The sequence below is a fragment of the Mustelus asterias genome, chromosome 13 (assembly GCF_964213995.1).
Source record: "Mustelus asterias chromosome 13, sMusAst1.hap1.1, whole genome shotgun sequence".
NCBI lineage: Eukaryota > Metazoa > Chordata > Chondrichthyes > Carcharhiniformes > Triakidae > Mustelus > Mustelus asterias.
This window is the reverse complement of record NC_135813.1, coordinates 81,529,265-81,554,546: the sequence shown is the minus strand read 5'-3', so window position 1 is coordinate 81,554,546 and position 25,282 is coordinate 81,529,265. Positions and strand designations below refer to the sequence as shown.

Sequence of the window (25,282 nt, the reverse complement as noted above, 5' to 3'; positions counted from 1 at the left end):
CGGGCGGGGCGGAGTGGGTTCGGCGGCGCACCGAGTGGTTGTTTCTCTGGTTCTCGGGCCGGGCTCCGGGGCAGCGGCGCTCGGAGAGCCGCGGAACGGGATGGACGCAGCGACCGGGAACCCGAACCCGGCGTCTTGGCCCGCGGCTCCCGCCGCCTCCCCGGGGCCTTTCTATTCCTGCAGCTGCTTCTACACCGACAACATCTTCCTGGAGGATTTCGGGCTCCATGTCCGCTCCACTGAACCAGAGCTGGAGTCTGTGAGAAAACCTCCACATTTCAGGGGAGGGCTAGCATGAGGCTGATGGGCTGAATGGCCGCCCCATGGGGGTTTATTGCTTCCTGAAGCTTCACAGTGAAGTATTTTGGAAATGTTGCGTTGTTGTAATGTGGGAAAAACAGCAGCCAATTTACACAGGAAGATCCCACAGACCCAATGTGACTGGCAGCAGCGTCCTGATTTAGTTATGTTAACTGAGGAATAAATATATGGGTGACACAGTGGTTAGCACTGCTGCCTCACAGTGCCTGGGACCCGGGTTCGATTCCTGGCCTCTGGTCACTGTTTGTGCGGAGTCTGCACATTCTCCCCGTGTCTGCGTGGGTTTCCCCCGGGTGCTCCGGTTTCCTCCCACAGTCCAAAAGGCGTGCTGGTTAGGTTGATTGGCCATGTTAAATTGCCCCTTAGTGTCGGGATTAGCAGGGTAAATGTGTGGGGTTACGGGAATAGGGTCTGGATGGGATTGTGGTTGATGCAGGCTCGATGGGCTGAATGGCCTCCTGCTGCACTATAGGGACTCTACGATATAGGCCGTGGGGGATCTGTTGCGTTGACTGACTCTCACCTTGATGTGAAGTGGCTACTTGGACTTAACAGTCTGTGGTACCTGCAGCTCTCGTGTGCTTCCGTCTTTGCTGTCCTGGTGCCAGGGTGGGCTTCTGGCAGTGATGGTGAAGTTTAAGACCAATTCATCCTTGTTGGATAAACTCAGCAGCAACAACTGGCAATTATACAGCACCCTTAACATAGTCAAAAGTTGCAAGACATTTCATAGGAGCACGATTAATATCTCGGAGTGCATTCGGGCTGGAGGAGGTTAGTGAGATAGGAAGAGCAAAAAGAATGATTGTGGCAGATGCACATTCTCACTCTTAAGAGATGAAGCTACTGTTTTTATACACAGTTAGGACCTCGACCTCTCCAATACCGTCCCCCCAGCAACACTGCTGTTGTTGGGCCTTTGGTTTTTAATAATACTCTGCAGCATTCTACGAATTGGGTTCAATGTATTTGAATTTCCTTCACTGACTTTGAGCTTTTGCTGATGTTTCAGATTTTAAGAAGCAAAGGATGCAAGACTAAAGAACAGTTCCAAAAGGTTCGAGCTAAGGTAAAACCTGAACTGGCCCGCGTGCTGCACAATATCACACTGTCATGCTCAAATATTCACTGACCCTGAACTTATTTGATTTGATTTTATTGTCACATGTATTAACATACAGTGAAAAGTATTATTTCTTGCGCGCTATACAGACAAAACATACCGTTCATAGAGAAGAAAATGAGAGGGTGCAGAATGTAGTGTTACAGTCATAGCTAGGGTGTAGAGAAAGATCAACTTAATGCAAGGTAAGTCCATTCAAAAGTCTGACAGCAGCAGGGAAAAAGCTGTTCTTGAGTCGGTTGGTACATGACCTCAGACTTTTGTATCTTTTTCCCGAAGGTGGAAGAGAGAATGGCCGGGGTGCGTGGGGTCCTTAATTATGCTGGCTGCTTTGCCGAGGCAGTGGGAAGTGTAGACAGAGTCAATGGATGGGAGGCTGGTTCGCATGATGGATTGGGCTACATTGATGACCTTTTGTAGTTCCTTGCGGTCTTGGGCAGAGCCGGAGCCAAACCAAGCTGTGATACAACCAGAAAGAATGCTTTCTATAGTGTATCTGTAAAAGTTGGTGAAAGTTGTAGCTGACATGTCAAATTTCCTTAGTCTTCTGAGAAAGTAGAGGCGTTGGTGGGCTTTCTTAGCTATAGTGTCGGCATAGGGGGACCAGGGCAGGTGGTTGTTGATCTGGACACCGAAAAACATGAAGCTCTCGACCCTTTCTACTTCGTCGCCACTGATGTAGACAGGGGTCGTTCTCTTTTACGCTTCCTGAAGACGATGATAATCTCATTCGTTTTGTTGGCATTGAGGGAGAGATTATTGTTGCCGCACCAGTTCACCAGATTCTCTATCTCATTCCTGTACTCTGTCTCATCATTGTTTGAGATCTGACCCACTATGGTGGTGTCATCAGCAAACTTGAAAATCGAATTGGAGGGGAATTTGGCCACACAGTCATAGGTGTATAAGGAGTATAGTAGGGGGCTGAGAACACAGCCTTGTGGGGCACCGGTGTTGAGGATGATCGTGGAGGAGATGTTGTTGGCTATCCTTACTGATTGTGGTCTGTGAGTTAGGAAGTTCAGAATCCGGTCGCGGGGGAGGTGCCGAGGCCCAAGCCACATAGTTTGGAGATGAGTTTCGTGGGAATAATAGTGTTGAAGGTTGAGTTGTAGTTAATAAATAGGAATCTGACATGGGTGTCCTTGTTATCTAGGTGTTCCAGGGTTGAGTGCAGGGCCAGGGAAATGGCGTCTGGTGTGGACCAGTTGCAGCAATAGGCAAACTGTGGTGGATCCAGGTAGTCCGGGAGGCTGGAATTGATTCGTGCCATGGCTAGCCTTTCGAAGCACTTCATAATGATAGATGTCAGAGCCACCTGGCGATAGTCATTCAGGCACGCTGTTTGGCTTTTCTTAGGTACCGGGATGATGGTCATCTTCTTGAAGCAGATAGAGACCTCAGATTGTTGTAAAGAGAGTGACCCTCTGTCACCCAGAGGGTACACCAAACTTCAGCTGCATTAGAGTTACTATGACTGCTGCTTCCCTTCAGTTCCAATAACTTAAGATCAATTATTTACAGTTTTACACTTCATATCTTTTTATTTTGAAATTATTAATTCGTACTGACAATAATAACACAAAATTATTTTAGAACAACTGTGCGAAGGACACTTAGCTCTGCATCAGAGGACCAAGGGGTCAATCCTTACTCCAGAGAAACTGAGGCACTCAGTGCTGAGGGAGTGCCACACTGTCAGAGGGTCAGTACTGAGGGAGTGCCGCACTGTCAGAGGGTCAGTACTGAGGGAGTGCCGCACTGTCAGAGGGTCAGTACTGAGGGAGTGCGCACTGTCAGAGGGTCAGTGCTGAGGGAGTGCCGCACTGTCAGAGGGTCAGTACTGAGGGAGTGCCACACTGTCAGAGGGTCAGTACTGAGGGAATGCCGCATTGTCAGAGGGTCAGTACTGAGGGAGTGCCGCACTGTCAGAAGGTCAGTGTTGGAGTAGCAGCGTTGAGGGAGCACCGCACTATAGCAGATGCTGTTGGGAGATTGGTTGCTGTACCCTCTCTCATCACTGTTATTTTCCAGAATATGAGAGCAGCTCTGAGAAACCTCTGGAATAGTTAAGCTTGAGGAAACTTCAAAACACCCAGCTGTTCCCTGGGCATCCAGCTGCTGCATGGGTTCAGACAGCTGGCAAAGATCCTGTGATCCTAGACCTATCGTGGATGTCCTGGATAACATTCCTCTGAACAGAACTGATTATCAGAACCAACTTCAGGATGAAGCTTAGAAAAGACAAATCTTCAGTATTTTCAAAACCTAGAACATCGAACAGCCAATAGAATATTGAACTTCGTGGTAGGGTATAGGGCAAAGGTCATAGTTGAATTATTCAGGACGTTGGTCAGAGCTGCCTGTGCCCTGTTCTGGTCAAATTCATAATTGGCAAGAGAGTGGCACAGTGGTTACCACTGCTACCTCGCAGCGCCAGGGACCCGGGTTCAATTCCCGGCTTGGGTCATTTTCTGTGCAGATTCTGCACGTTCTCCTCGTGTCTGCGTGGGTTTTCTCCAGGTGCTCCAGTTTCCTCCCACAGTCTGAAAGACATACTGGTTAGGGTGCATTGGCTATGCTAAATTCTCCCTCAGTGTTCCCAAACCTGTACCGGAGTGTGTCGACTGGGGGATTTTCACAGTAACTTCATTGCAGTGTTAATGTAAGCCTTACTTGTGACAATAATAATGAATAAATATTGTCAAGTCCCATCTTCACAGTGCAGCTGCCCTTCACCATATTGTGTGCCACTACCATCGTGGTTAAAGAGAGAGATTTCGAATCGATCAAGCAAATTGAAAACGGCATTGATGAGCTACCGTGGGCCATCAGCAGCAGAATTGTCTACAACCATATACAAAAAAACCACTCTGTCACCTCATAACCCTATGTAGCCCCATTCTATCATTACCATCAAACCAGGAGATCAACCCTGGTTCAATGGAGAGGGAAGGCATGCCTGAAAACAAGATGCCAACCTGTTGAAGCTCCAAGGCAGGACTACCTGTGCGTCAGACATGAACCGTATTGACAAGGTGGATGTTAAAAGGATGTTTCCTCTTCTGGGTAAGTCCAGAACTAGGGGTCACCCTTTTAGGACAGAGGTGAGAATTATTTCTTTGAGGGTTGTGCAACTTTTGAACTCTGCCACAGAAGACATTGAAGGCAGGGTCATTGAATATTTTAACGGTGGAGGTATTTAGATTCCTTTTAGGCAAGGGAATCAAAGGTTATCGGGGTTGATGGAAATGTGGAATTGGAAACACAAACAGATCAATCATCTTATTGATTGGCACAGCAGGCTCGAGGGGCCGAATGGCCTATTTCATATGTTTGTAATAGAAGCAGCATGTGATCTGCAGAACGGAGCGATCCCACAACCAACCAACAAAAGAACTGAATGTCAGCAGTGAGGTTAGAGTGACTGCCCTTGACATCAAGGCAACATTTGACCGAGTGTGGCATCAAGGAGCCCCAGCAAAACTGGAGTCAGTGGGAATCAGGGGAAAACCTTCCAATGGTTGGAGTCATACCTGGCACAAAGGAAGATGATTGTGGTGGTTGGAGGTCAAATCTCTCAGTTCCAGGACATCACTGCAGGAGTTCCTCAGGATAGTGTCCCAAGTCCCAACCATCTTCAGCTGCTTCATCAATGCCCTCCCCTATCATAAGGTCAGAAGTGGGATGTTTGTGGATGATTACACAATGTTCATCATCATTCGCGACTCCTCAAATACTGAGATATTTTGTGTCCATATGCAGCAAGATCTGGACAATATTCAGGCTTGAACTGATAAGTGGCAAATAACATTCACGTCACACAAATTCCAGACAATGACCATCTCCAAGAAGAGAAAATCTAACTTTGATGTTCAGTGACGTTACTATGGTTAATTACTATGGATGGATCCCTGCTATCAACATCCTGGGGATTTACTATTGACCAGAAACTGAACTGGACTAGCCACTGCAAGAGCAGGCCAGTGGCTGGGAATTCTGTGGAGACTAACTCGCCTGACTCCCCAAACCCCAATCACTATGTACAAGGCACAAGTCAGGAGTTTGATGGAATGCTCCCCACTTGCCTGGGTGAGTGCAGCTCCAACAACATTCAACAAGCTCGACACCAGGGCAAAGCAGCCTGCTTGATTGGCACCCCATCCACAAACAATCCACTCCCTTTACTGCCGCAGTGTGTACCATCTACAAGATGCACTGCAGCAAATCACCCAGGCTCTTTTAACAGCACCCTCCAAACCTGTGACTTCCAACACCTAGAAGCGCAAGGGCAGCGGTTTCATGGGAACACCACCACCTGCAAGCCCCCCTCCGAGCCACTCACCATCCTGACTTGGAAACATGTTGCCATTTCTTCACTGTCGCTGGGTCAAAATCGTGGAACTCCCTTTCTAACAACACTGTGGGTGTACCTATCACACAGCAGTTCAAGAAAGCAGCCCATCACCGCTTTCTCAAAGGCAGTTAGGGATCTGCAATAAATGTTGGCCGAGCAAAAGGTATTTACATGAGCAAATATTTTACAAAAACCTTTGGCTGAATACTCACCTGTGAGGCTGGAGACATTGCACTTAGAAAAACATTGTACAATTAGAGAATTCGACATGGTTTTCCAAAAGGGAAATCCTGTCTGGCAAATGTGTTAAGAGGATGTAACTAGCGGGTGAATATTAAAGAGGAAAATGTGGTATGCTTTGATTTCCAAACGACATTTGATAAGGTGCCACACAGAAGATTAATCAGCAAGATAAGGCCTTATGGAACTGAAGGTAACAGCGAGGACAGACAGGAAGCAGGCAGTGGGCACTAGGACATTTTCAAGTTGGCAGGAGTGAATGGCAGAGTGCTGCAAGAATCGGGCCTCAGCCTTTTACCATCTATATTAATGACTTAGATGAAGAGACAGAGAGTAACGTATCTAGACTTTCTGATAGGCTAAGTAGAAAGGTAAAGTGTGGTGAAGAGGTACAGACCAGGTGAAGAGAGTGTTCAACAAGATGGCGGATGGAATAATGTGGGGAAGTGTGAAGTTATCCACTTTAGTTAAGATATGAAACTTATAAATGTTGATGTTTAGAGAGACTTGGGTGTGCTCGTACAAGGAACACAAAGTTAACACGCAGGTCCAGCAAGCAATTAGGAAGCAAATTGCATACTGGTCTTTGTTGCAATGGGATTGGAGTACATGAATAAAGCTGTCGTGCTACAATTGTACAGGCTTTGGTGAGAACACATCGAGAATACTGCATTGTTTTGGTCTCTACATTAAGAAAGGCTATATCATATTTGAATTGGAGGCGGTACAGCGAAGGTTCACTAAATTGGTCCTTGGGATGAGGCTTTGTCCAATGATGAATAAATTAGGTTTATATTCTCTGGAATTTGGAAGAATGAGAGGCGAGCTCATTGAAACCTACTGGAGTCTAAAGGGGGTTTGATAAGTTAAACAGCAAGAGAATGTTTCTCAAATGGAGGCACAGTCTCGGGATAAGGGGCCAATTGGTTAGGACTGGAATGGTGATAAGTTGTGAATCTTTGGAATTCTCAACCCCAGAGGGTTGTGGATGCTCCGTCGTTGAATATATCTGAAGCTGAGATTGATTTTTGGTCTAATGGGGAATATGGGGAATTGGTGGGAAAATGCTGTTGAAACCCAAGGTCAGCCATGATCATATTGCATAGCGGAGCAGGCTTAACTGGCCATTCGGTTTACTCCTCTTATTTTGTGTGTTCTTGTATGTTGTGGAACCGTGCTGTGTGATTGTTGCAGCCGGATTACAACAACAACATTGTGTCAAGTCCATCGATATAACTCTGAGCAAAGCATTTGGTAACCGTCGACTCTCACTCAATTATTCCGTCCCTCAGATTGATGAGGAAATTCGGAGAAGAAAGTCGCTCCGCCAGCATAGTTTGGAGAGAACAAGCGTGATTTCATTGTGTTACAGACCACTGAATCCTGGGCTCTACGTTTTACAGGTAGGAACCGACCTTCATCAAACAGCTGAACAACTTCACTTACAATATTTAATGTGGGGCATGTGCCGGGGAATACAGGACTATCCGACCGGGAATTTAAACAGCGTGGACCAATTTTGTTCCAGTCATGATTTTCCAAAATAACCATTTTTGTTTTAATGCTATGTTATCCTTCTAAAAGTGGAACTCTTGAGTTTTATTTTTCTGTTTGTCGCCTGCTCCTCGTTTTTCTAAAGCAGAGCAGCATGGTGCTGAGTGACAGGACCAGTCTGAGTCCCAAAAACCTGGCATTGCAACTAGTGGATGTTGTTTCACAGACTTTAGGCTGATGTCAAGGACAGAAAGATTAGATTCGGAACAAGAGACTAGCGAGCAATTTAATAGAAAGAACAAAAAATGCTAGAAATACCTTGGCAGCATCTGTGGGAAGAGGAACACTGTTAATGTTTCAAATCAATAACCTTTCATCAGTAACCTTTCAGATATTCCAGAGAGTCTGGGATAATACACAGTACTACATTAACTAGAAGTTAATATTCCTCAATTTGCACACACTGTCAGCATGGCTGCTTTAATTAGCTTCTTGTTTCTGTTAGATTCATTCATTGAAAATGTGTGCAGGGTTTTCTATTTAGAAAGTCTGTCTGTGATGTTTCACCTTTGTTTCTCTGTCATTTTAAATTTCAGTGGCAGGGGGTGAGTGTAAACAAACTGTTGTTGGATCATTGCCGCTCTCAGGTCTGGCTGCCAGCCCAAAGAGTTCATCTCCTTTCCTTCTGTATAAACTGCTTCGTGCTTGAAGACACTAAATGCATCCCAATAATAGCAGAAAATCAGGAGTAAAAGAATGAGGAACTTAAAACAATCACCATCACTAGAGGAAAAGTACCCGGCAAACTAATGGGACTGAAGCCTGAAGAGTCCCCAGGACTCGCTGACCTGCATCCCTGCGTCTTTACAGAAGAGATTGCAGAGATAGTGAATGCATTGGTTGTAATCTTCCTTGATTCTGGAAAGAAGCTAGCAGATTGGAAATGCAAATGTAATACCATTATTCAAGAAAGGAGGGAGACAGAAAGTTAGTGAACTATAGGGCCAGTTAGTCTGTCATTGGGGAAAAGGCTGGTACCCATTATTAAGGAAATAGTAGGAGGAATTTGAGGCAAGGGTTATGGGGGTGTGGGGGGCATGCAGCAGGGTAGAGTTAAGGCTGGGTCAGATCAGCCATGACCTCATTGAAATCATAGAAACCCTACAGCACAGAAAGGCCATTCGGCCCATCAAGTCTGCACCGACCACAATCCCACCCAGACCCTACCCCCATATATTTTACCCACTAATCCCTTTAACCTACGCATTTCAAGACACTAAGGGCAATTTTAGCATGGCCAATCAACCTAACCCACACATCTTTGGATTGTGGGAGGAAACCCACGCAGACACGAGGAGAATGTGCAAACTCCACACAGACAGTGATCCGAGTCGGGAATCGAACCCAGGTCCCTGGAGCTGTGAAGCAGCAGTGCTAACCACTGTGCTACCGTGCCACCCATTGACTTGCAGAACAGGCCTGAGAGGCGAAAGGCCTACGCTTCGTATTTCTTATCTTTTGGTGCGGCAACTACTAGGTTTATTTTACTTTTTTAAAAAGGAGAAGCACGGTAATGTGGATTGGTTCAGGTCTCCTGGGGTTCAGCTGATGACATTCTGGTCTTTGAGTTATAAAGCCATGTGTTCAAGCCTCATTCCAGACCCTCCGAATCCAGGCTTCCCTTCCTAGGCAGTACTGAGGGAGTGCTGCATTGTCAGAGGTAGTATTTTTCAGATGAGACTCTGGCAGACATAGCAGATCCCACACTTAGTATTTTGAAGAAGGACATGAGAGCTCTGTCCGCTGTCCCAGTGAAATATATCCCTCGGTCAACATCACAAAAGCAGATTATTTGGCCGTTATCAGATTGCTGATCGAGGGGGTTTGCTAAGTTACAGCAGTAATTACAATTCAAAAAGTACTTCATTAGCTTTGAAGTGCTGTGGGATTGTCCTGAGGTTGTAAAAAGGCACAACTGAAGTGCAAGTGTGTCTTTGTTAGCAGTGTTGTGGTGGGGGAGTTGATGGACTGTTTTCTGTCAGTAATCACATAACCCTGCTGTTGCTTCAGTGAATATTTGGTGTTCCTGGGGAGAGGGTAACGCTGTGATCGCTCTGGTATTAAAGAAGTTGGTATGTTTTGTACATTGCGCAGCGTGAAAAACAATGCTGTGCTTTCTTCATTTCCAGGAATCCTTCCTTGCTCCCGAATTCTGCGACGTTGTCACCTACTGCAGAAGTGAGGATGCAGATTTTGAAGGACTGCTGAACCGTGTTCATTCGTTACCAGGTATGTGTTTGAAGAACAAGAAATAAAGATACAAAAATAGGCCGATATTTGTCAAACAGGAATGTGAAATATTTCTGTTCAGAGTCACTGTAGCTAGAGGGGAAAATTGGATAAAATTGTAACTGTAGAGGAAGGAATAAAATGAAACCGAATCAGTCCCAATAGATCAGCATCCACGTTCTGGCTGTGCTGTGACCTTTAGGATATTTACACTCAATAGTTGTGAGAGTGTGACTTTCTTGTGACTGTGAGAAAATATTAACTGTTTCTCACTCCACAGCTGGATGTTGCCTGATCTCAGTCATTCCTGCATTTTCTGTTTTTATTCCAGCCTGGTCCTGTTGGGCCGATTGGCTTGTTTCTGTGCTGTCAGCTCGTGGTAACTTGCAGCTTTGATTTATTATTGTCACATGTATTGGGATACAGTGAAAAATATTGTTTCTTGCGCGCTACACAGACAAAGCATACCGTTCGTAGAGTACCAAGGGGAGCAGGAAAGGAGAGAGTGCAGAATGTAGTTTTACGATCATAGCTAGGGTCTAAGGAAAGATCAACTTAATGCGAGGTAAGTCCATTCAAAAGTCTGACAGCAGTAGGGAAGAAGCTGGTCTTGAGTCGGTTGGTACGTGATCTCAAACTTTTGTGTCTTTTTCCTGACGGAAGGAGGTGGAAGAGAGAATGTCTGGGGTGTGTGGGGTCCTTAATTATGTTGGCTGCTTTTCCGAGGCAGCGGGAAGTGTAGATAGAGTCGATGGATGGGAGGTTGGTTTGCGTGGTGGACTGGGCTTCATTCACAACCTTTTGTAGATTCTTGCGGCCTTGGACAGAGTGGGAGCCATACCAAGCTGTGATGCATCCAGAAAGAATGCTTTCTATGGTGCATCTGTAAAAGTTGGTGAGAGTCTAGAATCATGGGAACCCTTGTCTTCTTTTAATAAACAATGAGGGAAAAGTGGGTGGTCAGAGCAAAGACCCATTGGAAACTAAACTGAGAGGACTAGAATACAAAGAGATGGAAGTCATTTTTAGTTCTACAAAACCCTCGTTAGGCTACACCTGGAGTACTATGCGCGATTCTGGACACCATACCTTAGGAATTAAAAGGTTTGAGAGGTGATCTGATCAGATTTTGCAAAATGTTAAGGGGAACTGATACTGTCGATTGACACTTTCTGCTCGTTGGGGAGTCCAGGACTTGGAAGTATTGGCAAAGAAAAGCTGAAGTCCGACTCTTCAGGAGTGAAATTAGGAAACTTTTCAACAAAGGGTGCTGGAAATTTGGAGCTCTCTTCTGCAAAACTGACGCTAGATCATTTTAAAATCTGTGACTTACAAGTTTTTGTTAGCCAAATGTACGCAGGGATATGGGGCAAAGGCAGGGAAGTGAAGTTAGGTTGCAGATCCGTTCATTGAATGGTGGAGCAGCCTTGGGCCCAACGGCCTGTTCCTATGTGTTCCTGAAAATGCTGGAGTTAAACTAAGTGCAAAATAAATAGTTTCTGAGAACTGGATTTGAGGCCAGTTTTTACAAAGTTGCAAACCTCCGTCAGAACCAGTGGAAGGTTTTGTGAAGCAGTCACAGGTTTAATAAAATTCCCAGTACTGAGGGCAGCACCAACTGAAAGTGGAGCCTGGTGCTCACCAAGGATTCCTGACTGATGCACAAATCAGTTCCTGATAGCATGCTGCCGAGACTACCCCCCGCCCCCGAGAACCCAAACCCCTCGGGAACCAATCGAAAATCTCAAAATAAAGCTTGAAAGTTCTTTGTGTTAGCCAAGGATATTCAGAGTTACAGAACCAAGGTGGGTAAATAGAGTTAAAATACAGATCAGCCATGATCTAACTGGATGATTGAACAGGCTTGAGAGGCTGAATGCCCTCCTTTTATTATTTATCTGCTTAATTATGTTTAAGTTGTGTACAGATTAACTAACCTTAATGTGCCTAAAATGTTTAGGAAAAGAAAATTTATGGACTGTTTCCCTGTTTCTATCTTTCCTTGTAGCCGAGCGGGTTTATTCAATCCCAGTGTTCACTGAACAATTCTGCAACCAGTTGGTTGGAGAGCTTGAGAATTTTGAACAGTCCAACATGCCAAAGGGCAGACCCAACACCATGAATAACTATGGGGTAAGATATGAAGACGCACCTAGCTGGTCAGTTAATAATTGGCATCATTATTCACCAGTCACACATCTCCATTACACCACAGGAATGAACAGCAGCTCCTTGATCGTCAACCTGCCAACTCGGAGCTCAGAAACTGCTCTGTATTTCAATGGACACTCTCCAGCCAACGCAACTGGTTAAAATCATGTGAGAAAGGGAGAGAGAGGGCAGAGAGAGAGAAAGAGTGGGGGCAGAGAGAGAGTGGGGGCAGAGAGAGAGAGAGAGAGAGAGTGGGGGCAGAGAGAGAGAGAGAGTGGGGGCAGAGAGAGAGAGAGAGTGGGGGCAGAGAGAGAGAGAGAGTGGGGGCAGAGAGAGAGAGAGTGGGGGCAGAGAGAGAGAGAGTGGGGGCAGAGAGAGAGAGAGAGTGGGGGCAGAGAGAGAGAGAGAGTGGGGGCAGAGAGAGAGAGAGTGGGGGCAGAGAGAGAGAGTGGGGGCAGAGAGAGAGAGAGAGAGTGGGGGCAGAGAGAGAGTGGGGGCAGAGAGAGAGAGAGAGAGTGGGGGCAGAGAGAGAGAGAGAGAGTGGGGGCAGAGAGAGAGAGAGAGAGTGGGGGCAGAGAGAGAGAGAGAGAGTGGGGGCAGAGAGAGAGAGTGGGGGCAGAGAGAGAGAGAGAGAGTGGGGGCAGAGAGAGAGAGAGAGAGTGGGGGCAGAGAGAGAGAGAGTGGGGGCAGAGAGAGAGAGAGAGAGTGGGGGCAGAGAGAGAGAGAGAGAGAGTGGGGGCAGAGAGAGAGAGAGAGAGTGGGGGCAGAGAGAGAGCGAGAGAGTGGGGGCAGAGAGCGAGAGAGTGGGGGCAGAGAGAGAGAGAGAGTGGGGGCAGAGAGAGAGAGAGAGTGGGGGCAGAGAGAGAGAGAGAGGGGGCAGAGAGAGAGAGTGGGGGCAGAGAGAGAGAGTGGGGGCAGAGAGAGAGAGTGGGGGCAGAGAGAGAGAGTGGGGGCAGAGAGAGAGAGTGGGGGCAGAGAGAGAGAGTGAGTGGGGGCAGAGAGAGAGAGTGAGTGGGGGCAGAGAGAGAGAGTGAGTGGGGGCAGAGAGAGAGTGAGTGGGGGCAGAGAGAGAGAGTGAGTGGGGGCAGAGAGAGAGAGAGTGAGTGGGGGCAGAGAGAGAGAGAGTGAGTGGGGGCAGAGAGAGAGAGAGTGAGTGGGGGCAGAGAGAGAGAGAGTGAGTGGGGGCAGAGAGAGAGAGAGTGAGTGGGGGCAGAGAGAGAGAGAGTGAGTGGGGGCAGAGAGAGAGAGAGTGAGTGGGGGCAGAGAGAGAGAGAGTGAGTGGGGGCAGAGAGAGAGAGAGTGAGTGGGGGCAGAGAGAGAGAGAGTGAGTGGGGGCAGAGAGAGAGAGAGTGAGTGGGGGCAGAGAGAGAGAGTGAGTGGGGGCAGAGAGAGAGAGAGTGAGTGGGGGCAGAGAGAGAGAGAGTGAGTGGGGGCAGAGAGAGAGAGAGTGAGTGGGGGCAGAGAGAGAGAGAGTGAGTGGGGGCAGAGAGAGAGAGAGTGAGTGGGGGCAGAGAGAGAGAGAGTGAGTGGGGGCAGAGAGAGAGAGAGTGAGTGGGGGCAGAGAGAGAGAGAGTGAGTGGGGGCAGAGAGAGAGAGAGTGAGTGGGGGCAGAGAGAGAGAGAGTGAGTGGGGGCAGAGAGAGAGAGAGTGAGTGGGGGCAGAGAGAGAGAGAGTGAGTGGGGGCAGAGAGAGAGAGAGTGAGTGGGGGCAGAGAGAGAGAGAGTGAGTGGGGGCAGAGAGAGAGAGAGTGAGTGGGGGCAGAGAGAGAGAGAGTGAGTGGGGGCAGAGAGAGAGAGAGTGAGTGGGGGCAGAGAGAGTGAGAGTGGGGGCAGAGAGAGAGGAGCGGGGGCGGCAGAGAGAGAGAGGAGGGGGGGCGGCAGAGAGAGAGGAGCGGGGGCGGGGGGAAGGGGAGAAAAGGCTCAGAAGGAGGCAGAGTGGGAGAGAGTTGGGGAGAGTCGAGGGAGAGATGGAGAAAGGAGGGGCAGACAAACTTAGAGAGTGAAGAGACAGAGAGAGGCGACTGAGAAGAAAACAAAATGTACGGAGAAACGGCTTGACTTTAAAATGGGGACGGAATTAAAAACACTTCCATGAGGCAGAATGCTGATCTCCAATCACTGCAATACTATTGGGAACAGGGCAGACAAAGTCCCCCGGCCCTATATCCTCGGGGTTTAAAGGAAGTGGCAGCGGAGTGGGTGGATCCATTGGTTAGAATATTCCAAAATTCCCTGGACACGGGAAAGGTTCCAGTGGATTGGAAAATGCTAATGTAATGCTCTTATTCAAAAAGGGAGAGAGGCACAAGCTTACAGACCAGTTAGGTTAACATCTGTTGTTGGGAAAGTGCCAGAATCAATTATCAAGGAAGCAATATCAGGACATTTGGAAAGTCAAAACACTATCCATCAGAGTCAGCATGGTTTTATGAAAGGGCAAATCTTGTTTGATTAATTTGCTAGAGTTCTTCGAAGATGTAACAAGCAAAGTGGATAATGGGGATCCTGTATTTGTAGTGTATCCTGACTTCCAGAAGGCGTTTGATATGGTGCTGCACAAAAGGTCAATTCACAAGGTTAAATCACATGGGATTAGGGGTAATTTATGAGCTTGGATAGGTGACTGGCTGACGGACAGAAGACAGAGAGTCAGGATAAATGGATTATTTTCTGGATGGCAAGCAGTGACTAGTAGAGTGCCACAGGGTTCAGTCCTTGGGCCCCGGCTATTTACAATTTATATTAATAACTTTGGTTCAGGGATAGAAGGCTCTACGACCAAATTTGCAGATGACACAAAAGTAGTCGGGTCAGTAAGTTGCAATGAGGAAATAAGAACCTTACAAATGGATATAGATAGGTTAGGGGAGTGGGCCAAAATGTGGCAGATGGAGTTTAACATGGATATTGGATGATATTGGAATAGTGTAGATTAGATGGGGCTTTAGATTGGTACCACTGGTCGGTGCAACATCGAGGGCCGAAGGGCCTGTACTGCGCTGTAATGTTCTATGTTCTAAGTGTGAGGTCATGCATTTTGGTCGGAAAAGTGGGAAGGCAACTTATTATCTAAATGGGGAGAGACTTCGGGGTGCTCCGGTACAGAGGGTGTCCTCGTTCATGAGTCACAGAAAACTAGCATGCAAGTTTAGCAGATAATAAAGAAAGTGAATAGAATGTTGGCGTTTATAGTTAAAGGAAGAGAATATAAAGGTAAGGAAGTATTGTTGCAGCCATACAAGGCATTGGTGAGGCTGCATCTAGAGTATTGGGCACAGTTTTGGTCCCCTTATTTGAGGAAAGATGTAGTGGCGTTGGAGGCAGTTCAGAGGAGGTTCACTGGATTGATTCCAGAGATGAGGGGTTTGTCGTATGAAAGAGAGATTGAAGAGTTTAGGCCTATACTCTCTAGAATTTAGAAGAAAGAGGGGAGATCAAATTGAGGTATATCAGATGATGAAAGGTATGGATAAAGTAGACATGGAGCGGATGTTTCCTCTTGTGGGGCATTCTAGGACGAGAGGTCATAGTCTTAAGATAAGGGGCAGCAAATTTAAAACAGAGTTGAGGAGAAACTACTTCTCCTAAAGGGTTGTGAATCTGTGGAATTCGCTCCCCCAAAGTGCGGTGGATGCTGGGACAATGAGTAAATTTAAGGAGGAGTTAGACAGATTTTTAATTGGTGATGGGTTGAAGGGTTATGGGGAGAAAGCAAGAAAATGGGGATGAGGAACATATCAGCCATGATCGAATGGCTGAGCGGATTCAATGGGCCAAATGGCCTAATTCTGGTCCTATATCTTATGAACTTGCAATCTCTTAAATTACCGGTGAGGTAACTGGCACTCGAATCACTAACTCCATTATTCCTCACCCGTTACTCACTCCTCAGCAGCAGGCAAGAGTGATGGAGAATTTACAGCACAGAATCGACTCGTGTCTATGTTCCACATGTGCTTCCTCCCACGTTCTCTCACCTCCCCCTAACAATTGATTTTGGTTCCTTGTGTGTAACGGGGTTAGAGATTGGCCGGGTGTGACATATTCCACAGAATATAGGGCTTGAATGAATTGGCACCAATGGGATTGACACGGGGGGAAAATACTGCTCGGTTTATTTATAATTCTGTCTGTTTCAGAGGTTTTGGCTTTTAATCTCTGTAATTAATTCCTGTTTATTGTACATATTGACTGTGAAGGGCACAGATTAAAACGCTTTCATCATCTGATCAAGGTCCTTTTAAATGAACTTGGATTTGATGAAACTTTTATTACTTCACTGCGTGAGGATTATCTCCAGCCAATCACATCAATTCTTTACCCAGATTGTGGAGGTTGGAAAGTGGACAGTCACAAAGCATTTATTGTGAAATATGCTGTAAACCAGGACAAGGAATTGAGTTTCCATTACGACAACGCAGAAGTCACTCTAAATGTGTCACTCGGGAAAACATTTAGTGAAGGGAACCTCTACTTTGGCGACATGAGACAGGTACTGTAGAAAATCTGTAAGTTCTCATAGCGTTCTGTCACTCACTCCCTCACATTCCTCCATGTTCCCCAGTTTCCTTCCCCCTTTAGTGACCGTCCCTGACCATTCAGGTCTCAGCTGTACTCTGAGTAAATCTCGCATCCCCGAGTCGGAACGTTATGGAGCGAACACATTTCAGAGACTCGACCAGGCTGAAATTCCCAGCATAGTGCTGAGGATCAGTGCTGAGGGAGTGCCGCACTGTCAGAGGGTCAGTGCTGAGGGAGTGCCGCACTGTCAGAGGGCCAGTACTGAGGGAGTGTCGCACTGTCAGAGGGTCAGTGCTGAGGGAGTGCCGCACTGTCAGAGGGTCAGTGCTGAGGGAGTGCCGCACTGTCAGAGGGTCAGTGCTGAGGGAGTGCCGCACTGTCAGAGGGTCAGTGCTGAGGGAGTGCCGCACTGTCAGAGGGTCAGTGCTGAGGGAGTGCCGCACTGTCAGAGGGTCAGTGCTGAGGGAGTGCCGCACTGTCAGAGGGTCAGTGCTGAGGGAGTGCCGCACATTTGGCGTGCTAGCACTTCAAGAGAGCTGCACTATTGGGGGGTCAGTACTGGGTAATGGTGAAAATGTTAAAAGTGGTTGTTATGGATAGGATCAGGAGGGAACTAAACCCTTGTGTCCTTTCCCTTGTCTTTATTAAATGTAGTTTTTGAAGAGGAAAACATAAAACTGAGGAAGATGATTGTGGTGGTTGGAGGGTCAACAATCTCAGCTCCAGGACATCTCTGCAGGTTTCCCTCAGGGTGGTGTCCTGGGCCCAACAATCTCCAGCTGCTTCATCAATGACCTTCCCTCCGTCATAAAGTCAGAAGTGGGGATGTTCGATGATGATTACACAATATTCAGCACCATTCACAGCTCCTCAGATACTGAAGCAGTCCAAGTCCAAATGCAGCAAGTCCTGGACAATATCCAGGTTTGGGCTGACAAATTGTAGGTAACATTCGTGCCACACAAGTGTCAGGCAATGACTGTTTCCAACAAGAGAGAATCTAACCATCTGCCCTCGATACTGAATGATATTACCATCACTGAATTCCCCACTGTCAATATCCTGGGGATTATCATTGACCAGAAACTGAACTGGATCCAGCCATGAAAAATTGTGGCCACAAATGCAGGTCAAAGGCTTGAAATCTGTGGCGAGTAATTCACCTCCTGATTGCCCAAAGCCTATCCACCGTTGACAAGGCACTAGTTAGGATTGCGATGGAATTCTGTCTGCTTGCCTACATGGCAGTAATGTTTGACTCATACTCATTGTAAGAGAAGAATGAATTAATCTTATTCAGACATGTAAGATATTGAGGGGGCTTGACAGGGTAGATGCTGTGAGGGCGTTTCCTCTTGTGGGGGAATCCAGAATGAGAGCACACAGCTTATTTTGGATAAGTACACGATGGGAAAGGATTAGAGGGATATGAGCCAAACGCGGGCAATTGGGACTAGCTGAGAGGGCACCATGGTCAGCATGGACCGGTTGGGCTGAAGGGCCTGTTTCCGTGCTGTATTGCTCTATAACTCCCATTTAAGGCTGAGATGAGGAGGAATTTCTTCCGTCAGGGCAGTTAGTGTTTGGAAATCTTTTCCTCAGAGAGCGGTGGAGGCTGGGTCATTAAATATATTCTAAGAAGAGTTAGATGGATTTTTGATCGACGAGAGAATCGAGGGTTATGGAAACAGGCGGGAAAATGGAGTTAAGGCCGTCATCAGATCATCCATGATCTTACTGACTGACAGAGCAGGCTCAATGAGCCGACTGGCCTACTCCTGTTCTTATTTATGTGATGGAATACTCTCCATTTGCCTGGATGGGTACATCTCCAACAACATTCAAGAAGCTCGACACCAACCAGGACAAAGCAGCCCACTTGATTGGCACCCCGTCCACAAATATTCCCTCCCTCCACCACCAACACACAGTGACAGTACTATCTGGTCAGCAGATACCTGGGAACACCACCACCTGCAGGTTCCCCTCCGAGCCACTCACCATCCTGTTCCTTCACTGTCACTGGGTCAAAATCCTGGAATTCCCTCCCTAACAGCACTGTGGGTGTACCTACACCACAGGGACTGCAGCAGTTCAAGGAGGCAGCTCATCACCACCTTCTCGAGGGCAATTAGGGATGGGCAATAAATGCTGGGCCTTGCCAGCAACACCCACATCCCAAGAACAAGTAAATAAAGCAATCATGCTGATATATAAACATTAATTTATTGTCTGTCTGCACCTTGTGGTCTCAGGTTCCAATAAGTGAGAGCGAGTGTGTAGAGATTGAGCACAGAATAAGTTACGGTTTGCTCCATCGAGGCCAACACTGCCATGGAGCACTACCCATCTCTTCAGGGGAACGCTGGAATCTCATCATTTGGATGCGATCGTCTCCAGTTCGCAATGAGCTCTGCCCAATGTGTGATAGGAAGCCAGAACTGGTGGAAGCTGTGGGATTCGGGGATGGTTTCACCTCTCAGTTATCAGAGGTTCAGCAACAACAGCAGGAGACAGTGAGTGTCTGCACTTTGCATTAGTAAATTCCAAGCTGTGTGAGGTTTCTTCCTGCTCTGTCGAGGAGCTGAGGTCCTGCTCCCTGAGGCACCTCCATGAACCTTTGGCTGATTCACAATCATTGGCAGAAGAAATGCTTTTTGTAATTCAAGTCTGCATCCTCAATGTATCTTCTGTCAACCATCTGCTAATGTTTGTGTGTGGGATTTCAGAGCATTCAGTCTCCCTCAGTTTTTTGGGTGTTACGTGTCTTGTGTTGCTGCACTGAGGGAGCTTGCAGGAGGAATCCCTCACCCGCCAACTCTCTTTTTGTCCAGCTCTTGGGAGATGAGCTCATTTCTGATTTTGCCGCTCTCCTGCAGGCTGGTGAGGCATCTCCACCTGGCTCCTCTTTGCTGGAGACTGGTTGTATCAGGGATTGAACACCAATGTTTTTCCAGTCTGGAATGTTTCTGTTAGTGCTATTGAAATATTTGAATCAAGTGTGAAGTATTTGGTATGTGGACAGGAATGAGACACAATCTGTTTTTGGTACCAGTTAATCCCAGTCACGGACAAATCATCACAAGCTGGATCCATTGAGATAATTTCATGTTGCCATTGTAATTTTGTTAATCTCCAAGGAATTTGTTAAATATCCAGCAAATTGTCATTTTGAACAAATGTAAAAACATATTGAAATAAATATTTGAATTATGTAATCCTTGATGAAGGATATCAGTGTTGAAAAACAGGATATTTCACAATGTCGTTCACTCAGTGGGACAAGATTACAAGCTATGAAGCTGATTTCAACAAATCTGATATGAAACATAAAGGGTTTTTGTCAAACCTAATTGTTCTGGCCCCCATGGACTTGTGGTGTCAAATGAACATTGAATACAAACTTGGGATGTTGTTGGCAACATCCAAGGAAAAATATATTTGAAAAGTTTGTGTAGTACAGCCAGTTGTAGTTTAAAAACTCCTCTTCTCCACTGCAGCAAGTTTGCTGACGACACCATCGTAGTGAGTCTGATCTCAAACAATGACAAGACAGAGTACAGGAATGAGATAAAGAATCTGGTGAGCTGTTGCAACGACAATAATCTCTCTCTCAATGTCAACACAACGAAGGATATTGTCATTGATTCCAGGAAGCGTAAAGGAGAACATGCCCCTGTCTATATCAACGGGGAAGAAATAGAAGGGGTCGAGAGCTTCAAGTTTTTAGGTGTCCAGATCACCAACAACCTGTCCTGGTCCCCCCATGCTGACACTATAGTTAAGAAAGCCCACCAACGCCTCTACTTTCTCAGAAAACTAAGGAAATTTGGCATGTCAGCAACAACTCTCTCCAACTTTTACAGATGATTCATAGAAAGCAGTCTTTCTGGTTGTATCACAGCTTGGTATGGCTCCTGCTGTGCCCAAGATCGCAAGGAACTACAAAAAGTTGTGAATGTAGCCCAATCCATCATGCAAATCAGCCTCCCATCCATTGATTCTGTCCACACTTCCCGCTGCCTCGGCAAAGCAGCCAGCAAAATTAAGGACCCCACGCACTTTGGACATTCTCTCTTCCACTTTCTTCCGTCGGGAAAAAGATACAGAAGTCTGAGGTCACATCCCAACTGACTCGAGAACAGTTTCTTTCCCGCTGCCGTCAGACTTTTGAATGGACTTACCTTGCATTAAGTTGATCTTTCTCTCCACCCTAGCTATGACCATTCTGCACTCTTTCGTTTCCTTCTCTATGAGCGACATGCTTTGTCTGTATAGCGCGCAAGAAAATACTTTTCACTGTATGCTAATACATGTGACAATAATAAATCAAAGCAAACTTTCAGCAATAACACTTCTGATGCCACACAGACCCTGTGTCATTGTCTCTGCACATGTTGGCAGCAAGTTAGTGATTTTAACCAGTGCGCTGCGTTTGGTGATCTGGGTCATGTTCACTGTGAACTGGGTTGAACAAATCAGCTCAATTTCATTGTCCCTTGTTCCAGTTTTTTCACTCCCCTATCACCTGCTGTGGGAGAGAGCTGGCAGGAGTTAGTTTATTGAACTGGTTGCAAGATTCGTGCAAAGTAATGGAGCAGTAAATTGCCTCAGCCACAGCGGCAAGTCTCCATCAAATCACTGTGTGTTGCAGTGCATTGAACCATCAATGTAGCAGCACAAAGGATTACATATTTTAATCAGCAGACCTGTGATTCGTAACCTGTAGTGTGAGTCTATTCAGCAGTGACTGCTTGGAGATGTACAGGAGCTTTGAGATGTATGCCCATTAGCTTTTACTTCAATAGAGAACAAAGAACAGTACAGCACAGGAACAGGCCCTTCAGCCCATCTATATCTACTGCCGATAAGATTGCCAATATCTACAAATTAATAGTCAATCTGCACAAGTTTGTGTTAAGCTTTTCTGTTATAATTTGATTTGATTTTGATTTGATATTGTCACGTATTAACATAGTGAAAAGTATTGTTTCTTGCACGCTATACAAAGCATACCGTTCATAGAGAAGGAAAGGAGAGAGTGCAGAATGTCATGTTACAACCATTGTTAGAGAGTTTAAAAGAGTTAGAATGAAGTTTCAGAAGCATAGAACGAGAGTAAAAGATAGAATTAGAAGATATGCTGGGCACAACTTGCAAGAAGTCACCTCGCTCTGGCGCTTGGAATTTATAAATTCCTATTACCGTGTTTACCAGCCTACGTAAATTTGCCTTACTGCAAATATACCTTCCCACCTCTGGCACACTAACACTGGCAAGAAGTCTTTTATTACCCACCCCCAAACTGCATGGTAACATCCCATGCCACTGTTCAAAGAAAAGCAAGGGGATTCTCCCTGGGCCAAAATGTTTCAATAAACTTCATGAACTGTTTATCATAGAACCATAGAATCCTTACAGTGCAAAAGGAGGCCATTCAGCCCATCGAGCCTGCATCAACATCAATCCCACTCAGGCAACCCCAGACATTTACCCTGCACCCCGCCCCCCTGAAAGGGGGCAATTTAGCAGAGCCAGTCCACCTAACCAGCACATCTTTGGACTTTGGGAGGAAACCAGAGCACCCGGAGGAAACCCACGCAGACACGGGAAGAATGTGCAAACTCCACACAGACAGTGACCCAGGCCGAGAATCAAACCTGGATTCCTGGCGCAGTGAGGCAGCAGTGCTAATTTATTTCATTGATCCTTTGTTGAACAAAGGCGATGTTATATATCATCTGAATTATATATCATGAATGATGCGACAGAGTACAGGAATGAGTTAGAGAATCTGGTGAACTGGTGCGGCAACAATAATCTCTCCCTCAATGTCAACAAAACGAAGGAGATTGTCATCGACTTCAGGAAGCGTAAAGGAGAACATGCCCCTGTCTACATCAATGGGGACGAAGTAGAAAGGGTAGAGAGCTTCAAGTTTTTAGGTGTCCAGATCACCAACAACCTGTCCTGGTCCCCCCATGCCGACACTATAGTTAAGAAAGCTCACCAACGCCTCTACTTTCTCAGAAGACGAAGGAAATTTGGCATGTCAGCTACAACTCTCACCAACTTTTACAGATGCACCATAGAAAGCATTCTTTCTGGTTGTATCACAGCTTGGTATGGCTCCTGCTCTGCCCAAGACTGCAAGGAACTACAAAAGGTCATGAATGTAGTCCAATCCATCACACAAACCAGCCTCCCATCCATTGACTCTGTCTACACTTCCCGCTGCCTCGGCAAAGCAGCCAGCATAATTAATGACCCCACGCACCCTGGACATTCTCTCTTCCACCTTCTTCCGTCGGGAAAAAGATATAAATATTTCTAAAGATATACTGTAGGGGAACTGGCCATAGGATCATGGCCCCCTGGGTGTCCATACTTCTGCTACAAGGGCACTGGCGAGTGAAATATGAAGATGGTTGATATTGCCACTGATGAGTGTGACCTCTTGAGGTTGACCAATTGGAAGAGGAGAACAGAAATTAAAAGCTCAGTGAGTTGAGAAGTGGGCTGAGAGAAAATGGAGGCCAGTGAATCGTGCACCTTCTCACCCCACTGTCCTCCCCTACAGAGAATGTGGCCAAGACTGCCAAGCCAGAGTGGGATGCCTGAGCTACGCTACACAACGTTTAACACAGAATTGACTGCTAAGGCACAAACCATCATCTTATGAGATGGAAGACTGACAAAGAAATATTTCATTGCTGTTTGTGGGCCTTGCTGCAGACAAATTAGCCACTACCTTGGGCTGCTACCTTACAACACACTCCCTTTGGGTGGCACCGTGGTTCGCACTGCTGCCTCACAGCGCCAGGGATCTGGGTTCAATTCCGTGCCTCGGATCACTGTCTGTGTAGAGTTTGCACGTTCTCCCCGTGTCTGCGTGTGTTTCCTCCAGGTGCTCCAGTTTCCTTCCAAAGTCCAAAGATGTGTGGGTTAGGTTGATTGGTCATGCCAAATTGCCCCTTAGTGTCAGGCGATTAGCAGGATAAATATGTGGGGTGATGAGGATAGGATCTGGGTGGGATTGTTGTCGGTGCAGACTCGATGGGCCGAATGACATCTTCCTGCACTGTCGGGATTCTCTCAGTGGACAAGGGAACTGGCCTCTCCAGCACTGCTACATTTTCTTCAATGTGTTCTTTTTATGATTTAACTTGCAAATATTTTTTATTTGTGGTTTTGTGTGATAAGACGCTCAATAAAATAACTGCAGTAACTTTTGCAAACAGCAGGTAAGTAAATAGCACATGATCAACACTCCTGGAAAAGGTCAAACAAGAGTTGGAAACAATGATTCTTGGAGTGGTTTACCCTTTAGAAATATTGAAAAAAATGCTTGACATAGAATATAGAACATAGAAAACTACAGCACAAAACAGGCCCTTCGGCCCCACAAGTTGTACCGAACATATCCCTACCTTTTAGGCCTACCTATAACCCTCCATCCTATTAAGTCCCATGTACTCATCCAGGAGTCTCTTAAAAGACCCTATTGAGTTTGCCTCCACCACCACTGACGGCAGCCGATTCCACTCGCCCACCACCCTCTGTGTGAAAAACTTCCCCCTAACATTTCCCCTGTATCTACCCCCCAACACCCTAAACCTGTGTCCTCTCGTAGCAGCCATTTCCACCCTGGAAAAAAGCCTCTGAGAGTCCACCCGATCGATGCCTCTCAACTTCTTATACACCTCTATTAGGTCTCCTCTCATCCTACGTCTCTCCAAGGAGAAAATACCGAGCTCCCTCAGCCTATCCTCATAAGGCATACCACTCAATCCAGGCAACATCCTTGTAAATCTCCTCTGCACCCTTTCAATCTTTTCCACATCCTTCCTGTAATGAGGTGACCAGAACTAGCACAGTACTCCAAGTGGGGTCTGACAAGGGTCTTATATAGCTGCATCATTATCCCCGGACTCCTAAACTCAATCCCTCGATTGATAAAGGCCAGCACACCATATGCCTTCTTAACCACCTCCTCCACCTGCGGGGCCAATGGTTAGAGTCCTATGGACCCGGACCCCAAGGTCCTTCTGATCCTCTACCGTACTGAGAGTCTTTCCCTTTATATTGTACTCCTTCATCCCATTCGACCTGCCAAAATGGACCACTACGCATTTATCTGGGTTGAAGTCCATCTGCCACTTCTCCGCCCAGTCTTGCATCCTATCTATGTCCCTCTGTAACTTCTGACATCCCTCCAGACTATCCACAACCCCACCAACCTTCGTGTTGTTGGCAAACTTACCAACCCATCCCTCCACTTCCTCATCCAGGTCATTTATGAAAATGACAAACAGCAAGGGTCCCAGAACAGATCCTTGGGGCACACCACTGGTGACCGACCTCCAATTAGAAAAAGACCCATCTATACACACTCTCTGCCTCCTTTGGGCAAGCCAGTTCTGGATCCACAGGGCAGCAGCCCCTTGGATCCCATGCCCTCTCACTTTTTTGAGAAGCCTTGCATGGGGGACCTTATCGAACGCCTTGCTAAAATCCATATAAACCACATCCACCACTTTCCCTTCGTCAATGTGTTTAGTCACATTTTTGAAAAAACCACCAGGCTCGTAAGGCACGGTAGCACAGTGGTTAGCACTGCTGCTTCACAGCTCCAGGGTCCCGGCTTCGATTCCCGGCTCGGGTCACTGTCTGTGTGGAGTTTGCACATTCTCCTCGTGTCTGCGTGGGTTTCCTCCGGGTGCTCCGGTTTCCTCCCACAGTCCAAAGATGTGCGGGTTAGGTTGACTGGCCAGGTTAAAAAAATTG

The 25,282-nt window shown here is 46.7% G+C and overlaps 1 protein-coding gene across 1 annotated transcript; it reads left to right on the top strand.

Annotated features, from left to right (window-relative positions):
- The first annotated feature begins 7 nt into the window (after positions 1-7).
- On the top strand, positions 8-20,842 carry ogfod2 (2-oxoglutarate and iron-dependent oxygenase domain containing 2). Its single transcript, XM_078227125.1, has 7 exons — positions 8-259; positions 1,334-1,390; positions 7,334-7,444; positions 9,725-9,824; positions 11,833-11,957; positions 16,209-16,466; positions 18,751-20,842. The coding sequence occupies exons 1-7, from the start codon at positions 101-103 to the stop codon at positions 19,033-19,035; spliced, it is 1,095 nt and encodes a 364-aa protein (XP_078083251.1). The 5' UTR covers positions 8-100; the 3' UTR covers positions 19,036-20,842.
- Positions 20,843-25,282: the final 4,440 nt, after the last annotated feature.